The sequence below is a fragment of the Battus philenor genome, unplaced genomic scaffold (assembly GCF_028537555.1).
Source record: "Battus philenor isolate CCGP_79_NKW_IND1 unplaced genomic scaffold, ilBatPhil1.0.hap1 SCAF_17, whole genome shotgun sequence".
Taxonomy (NCBI): Eukaryota; Metazoa; Arthropoda; class Insecta; order Lepidoptera; family Papilionidae; genus Battus; species Battus philenor.
In genome coordinates this window covers 6,244,995-6,250,630 of record NW_027181679.1, presented here as the reverse complement: position 1 = coordinate 6,250,630, position 5,636 = coordinate 6,244,995, and the positions used below count along the sequence as shown (strand labels likewise).

At 30.4% G+C, this 5,636-nt stretch overlaps 1 protein-coding gene across 1 annotated transcript; it reads left to right on the top strand.

The window, feature by feature from the left end:
• Window positions 1–1,424: 1,424 nt before the first annotated feature.
• Window positions 1,425–2,981, top strand: LOC137919989 (uncharacterized). The gene is made up of 6 exons (XM_068763223.1): window positions 1,425–1,470; window positions 1,620–1,691; window positions 2,013–2,111; window positions 2,263–2,365; window positions 2,649–2,713; window positions 2,909–2,981. The coding sequence occupies exons 1-6, from the start codon at window positions 1,459–1,461 to the stop codon at window positions 2,921–2,923; spliced, it is 366 nt and encodes a 121-aa protein (XP_068619324.1). The 5' UTR covers window positions 1,425–1,458; the 3' UTR covers window positions 2,924–2,981.
• Window positions 2,982–5,636: the final 2,655 nt, after the last annotated feature.

The window sequence follows — 5,636 nt, the reverse complement described above, 5'->3', positions numbered from 1 at the left end:
TAAAAGTATTTATGCGAAATAGATACGCATTAATTACTTTCTATTTACATCAAATTTATCAGCTGTAAGTTCTTTTAGTAATTGCACATAAAAATAGTCTCAAGTGTCTGACGATTATGAGCCAGTAGGCAGTTATGGCCTAGAGTTTTAAATAACGCTATGTTGTAAACACAAATTTACAAGCTTTTTCTTTTTACTTATCTCTTTGTGTATTTACCGCTAAGGTAACCTAGGCCAAGCAGTTGTATTCCTAATAAGCCATGTATCTAACTAGCTGACTCACTAAATGAGCCGGTTTCGGATTTTTAAATTTACACCAAACTTATTTCACGGTTCGACTAGTGTCTTTTAAAATCTATTATTAATGTCGTTTTTAATTTTTTTCATCTAATATCGGACGAAGACATATCTGAAAACACTATATAATACATATAAATTTCCCCGCCGTTCTTGGCGTAACTAACAAGTCTGTTTTAAATATGTGGTTAAGTACGTGTATATATTTATAAATCTATGAATGTTGCGGACAACCAAATGCATCTTAGGAGATCCACCCACAAGATGGACAGACGACCTTGCTGACGACCGTAGCAGAAGACGCTGGATGCAGGCCACTTCCTACCGGCGTCACAAAAAATTTACGAGGGAAACCTACGTCCAACAGAAGCCGTACTAAGGAGAAATAATCGGCTGTATATGACGACCTCCATATCTACGAATACTAAGCGAAAAAGCATTTACGATGCTACGAAGTACTGATTTGCAAAGTAACTTTTTAGCGGAGAGAATAAAATCAAAGTCAATATGCGTGACAAAGCAAAACCTCGGCTTTGCCGACAAGCATGGTATCTAAGTTAATTTAATGGCCAATGCAACTACGCAGTTCATTAAAGGAGACGAGATGGTAGACTTCTACAGTAGATGAATAGTGATGCGCGTTAACTGGAGTTTATTCTGATCTTTCTTTTCCAGATACAACAAAATTTATACCCCTTGCTACAGAAATATAATATCACTGTACAACAACATGAGAAGTTTTATCATTTTTTAAATAAGCATGAGTAAGGATATTCGTTTATTTTAATTCATTATAAAAGAGATAGCAACAAACGACTTTATATTTAAAATAATATATTGAATTTGCATATTTATATCGCAACTGCTTAAAATAATAAAATAAATTATAGAATAAGATAATCTGTTAAAATCACTTAATCGCCTAAATGGATATTGTTACTGACACCTTCCCTTACACCTTCCCTTAGAACAGACTGATATTTAAAACGATCTTTAATTCTCTATAACCTGCAGCCATTACCTGTTATACATGAGTACTGGAAGGGATAAAATATACAGTTATGCCCCTATTTAAGGGCAGGCTTGACAGTAATTAAGTCAGTCGCTAATTTTTGTTAGTCGTGTAAAGTTATTTAAAATATTCTAATATAATCACGTATAATGGTGCAATCGGTAAGTCAGTGATAATTTCTTAAAGTTGTTGTACTATGTGTTTAATATCCAAGAGTGGTATATTTTTTTAATTTCTCCAACACCGTGAATTTCGCCTTGACCATGAGTAATGTTAATGTAAAATGTTGACGTTTGTTCATAAATTGCAGGAGAAACAATTGCAGAGCGCGTCTCTGAAGAAACTAAGCAAGGCTGTCTCCAAAGCTCAATCAGAAAAGAAGGTAAACATAAGTTATAACTGAACTTTTAATTTGTTCATTATTATTGCTTTACATTTATTCAAACTACTTTTCCTTAATGAGACTGTCGATTAAAGCTTTAAAAGTTTTAAAGTCTATCGCAAATTAGGTGCTAGGACGTATCTTTGCCCAAGGAATAATACTTTATTGTTCGAGTGGGCGTTATCGAAATTTGTAAACAAAACAGCAGAATATTGTACACGTCTCATCAACTTAATCATGTATAATGATAACTGTTATAAGTACTTAAACATCTCTAGCTAAATTAACACTGTTGTTAATGACCTTGTTTTTGTTTACCAGGGACAACAAAGTTTACGTGTTGCTCTTCTTAAAAAGATAAGAATTAAGGAGGTCGCGACATCGCTTTTGGCCGAAGGAAAACGCATAGATGCTCTGTTGGTAAGTTCAATGGAATACTTCTTTACCACACTTGTTCTCCTGTTTTGTAATTTATAAGTTAAAATTTCACTTTATGACTTATTTAATTGACCGGCTGAAGTTATTTTTTGTATCGGATTCTTTTGGTTAATCACCGCTTCGTCTATTAAAGGGCACGTTGTTGACGGCGTCAGGAACTACGAACCAAAATGGTGATATGTCTCTAGAAACGATTCGTAGGCTAAAGGAAAAAAACGAGTTGCTGTATTTAAAAGGTAAGTGTTCAGATATTGTATCATTCTTAGGTTTGTGCGTATGCTTAAGAAAGTATAATTATTGAGAAAACGTTTTGTTTATTTCGGATCTACAAACAAGCAATGCTAATGAATAAAAAAGCACGTTCACAATGACCACATGAAGCCATACTTAGCAACGTTTAATTAGAGACAACCCGATTGGTCAGGTCGGTAGACAGTGATGATTTACAACATTGTTAACACGAGCGCATACTTTTACTTTTACGTGTATCAGTAAAAATGCAATGAAATATGTTTTCAGTGATCAACATACAGAGCTCAATCTTCAAAACCTTCGAGAGCGGATCGGGAACAGAAGGAGTTAGTGTAAGTTAATTTAATTTACATATTATAGAAGTTACCCTAGCTCCTATATAAAAATAGGAAACAAAACAATTTTATTCTCAGTGCTCGTAGTCAAGTAAAGCCAAAACGTAACTTCCTGTAATCACAATTTGATCTTTATCTTTTGATTTGTACTAGTTCTGTAGATGCTAATTTGCCAATTTTTTTCGCTTGCAGTTCTGGAGCGTGTAGACGACGCATTCCTCCTGAAATCCCAGCAAGTAACAAACGATCCATGTCAATGACTTTTGTAAATATTGTTAATATATTATTATTATTAAAGATTATTATGTATATCTGTTAGTATCATTTGTACACTACATTAAACACCAGTTAGGTGTTAATCAAAACATATAATGTACTTTTGTACTTGAACGTATTATGAAAAAATTGTATAAACCTAATTTGATACCTAGTACACTTTTCAAATAAACGAAACATACACGCTTACTTATTAGTATATGATTATGATTTTTACATGTTCGTTAATTCATTAACAACCGTAATTTTAAAATCGTTTCACTGCCATTTCAGCACATGATATACAATATGTTATCATTATTTCTCCAAAAGACCGGCGCTTTATCAAAGAGATTAACATGGTCACATAACACAATGCGTTTAAGATTTATTTCAAACAGATATTTTTATAGTTCTAATACATGTAACAGAACCCAAAAGTAATTAGCTGAACGTTGATTTAATCGCTACAACATAACTTCTTACGTGTGCCGATTTATTTAAAATGGTATAACGAATCTGACAGCAAGTTTTCAAGCTTTTATAACTTTATTCAAGTCAGTTAAATTAAAAGTTAGTATAAAAGGCTGCGATTCATATAATTTGAATATTATCGTACATGTTAAATTCATGTTATTTGGATATAATGAATGTGTCATAATATTTCTTCTTACATCTCCTTTTTCCTACATATTTGTACTTTCAAATTTTTACAATTACAACGAAAACTGTTTTAGTATTATAATGAAATTTAACTTGGTTATAGATTTATATAACAAATCTCTTCTGAGACAAAGTTTTATAATTCTTCTCGTAACAGCTAAATAATCTTAAGGTTATTGATATGGCACCAATACTCCACTAAAATAATTAATTCTCCCTTACATGTCTTATCTTAGCATTTAAACCTGCCGCGGGCTATAACATATTCCTGAGCCATAAATTAAACTGAAATAAATAAATAAGCATAATAAACGCAAATTTTAATTTAAAAGAAATTAAGAACTTTTAATTAGATGTAGCAAAAGCATTACGTCAGACACGTAAGATTATTAAAAAATGAGATTGACAAATAAACTCACACTTGATAGATTCGATGTAAATAGAAAACAAATAATGCGTTACTATTTCGCATACACACTTTAAAATATCCAAAACGAGGAAACAAATTGGATTAAAACATTATTGTTACATTTATTTTACACTGATATTGGAAATTATAAAGTTATATTTTTATTTCTTGCTTGCAAGATATAAATACGAATCTTTGAAATTAATTATACAAAAGAACTTGACTGTTTTTAATACCTAAATAAACATGATTTCCACGACGTAGATCGGCGTAGCAGAGCAAAATGTAAACCTTTTAGAGACGGAATATTCAGTTGCAGTATAAACCTCACATCGAACTTAAGTCATATGTTAAAATTGTATTAGGAGATTTAAACCCCTCAAAAATTATGGAATGACCGAAAACATTAACGAACAAACAGGATTTAAAAAAAGAAAGATTTAGTTTTAACTCAGATATGTAAATCGATGTAAATAAAATTCAATTTACAAAGCAGATGGTGCACATTTCCATAAATTACGACTATTATTTTCATTCATTTATCTAATGATTTTATAAGTGCTACTTAATATTGCGATATCAAGTTAAATTAATGAACTAAAGTTATTAGAAAATTGCTTTTTCTTCTATTGTAGTTATAATAATAGCGAAATTTCAAATTACATGCAAATCTTAGAGTAGGATTATTAAAGATCAGGTTATATTATTTTGTTTGCTTATTATAAAACATATGTAAAAATTACAAATAATTGAAGTGTTGTTCTCAATTAAACAAGCGAAAAGAGCAATTCGACTACTGAAGGTTTCGAAATCATCCTAAGTCATCTGATAGCTTTAACCGGGACGAATGAAATTTATTGCAAAAAAATTCAATATTTACTTATTTATTGGATGAAAAACCACATATGTTAGGGCTAAAGTTTTTATAGAAACTTGTTTATGCCAATGATCTCCTTGCCTCATTATGCTTAAATATTCTACATTCTATAAGATTTCGTTTATATTATATTCAAGTATTATGTCGGACTTAATATTTATTACTGTTTATATAAGACTTTTTTAGTTTTGACTTCCTTGCAATTAATGTCAATGGTTGGAGTTTCATTTATAATTAATCATTTCGTAATTGATGTAATCATTACTTCTATATTCAAATATAATTTAAGATTCGGGATTTTGTTCATCTTTAGATTATGCATAACATTTATGTTTATTTCTGGACTGTGTAATATTATGTATCGTATCTCTAACCTAATATTGTGAAGGTAAAACGTCTTTGTTGACTACAAATATAGACTATAAACATAAATATATTTTATAACTGACGACACAGACGCGATTGCTCAACTTGGCATTAATTAAATTTAATAATTTATAAAAATCAAAAAACACTAAATGAACTAAAAATGTCAGGAGCAAGTAACATGTGGAACCTTTGTTGTCAATAAACTTTTTATTCCATACAATATAAAAATGGAAAAACCTAACAAATCTTTTTATTACAATGAAATATCAATTGTGAGATTTCAAATGTAATATTACACAATTTTTTTTAAAATAGTATGTGTATTTGCGGCCAAACTAAGTAACTTA

Coding starts and splice junctions, on each gene's coding strand:
- LOC137919989 (XM_068763223.1), top strand. Junction 1,692..2,012: donor AAGCTCAATCAGAAAAGAAG/GTAAACATAAGT, acceptor TTTGTTTACCAG/GGACAACAAAGTTTACGTGT. Junction 2,112..2,262: donor AACGCATAGATGCTCTGTTG/GTAAGTTCAATG, acceptor CGTCTATTAAAG/GGCACGTTGTTGACGGCGTC.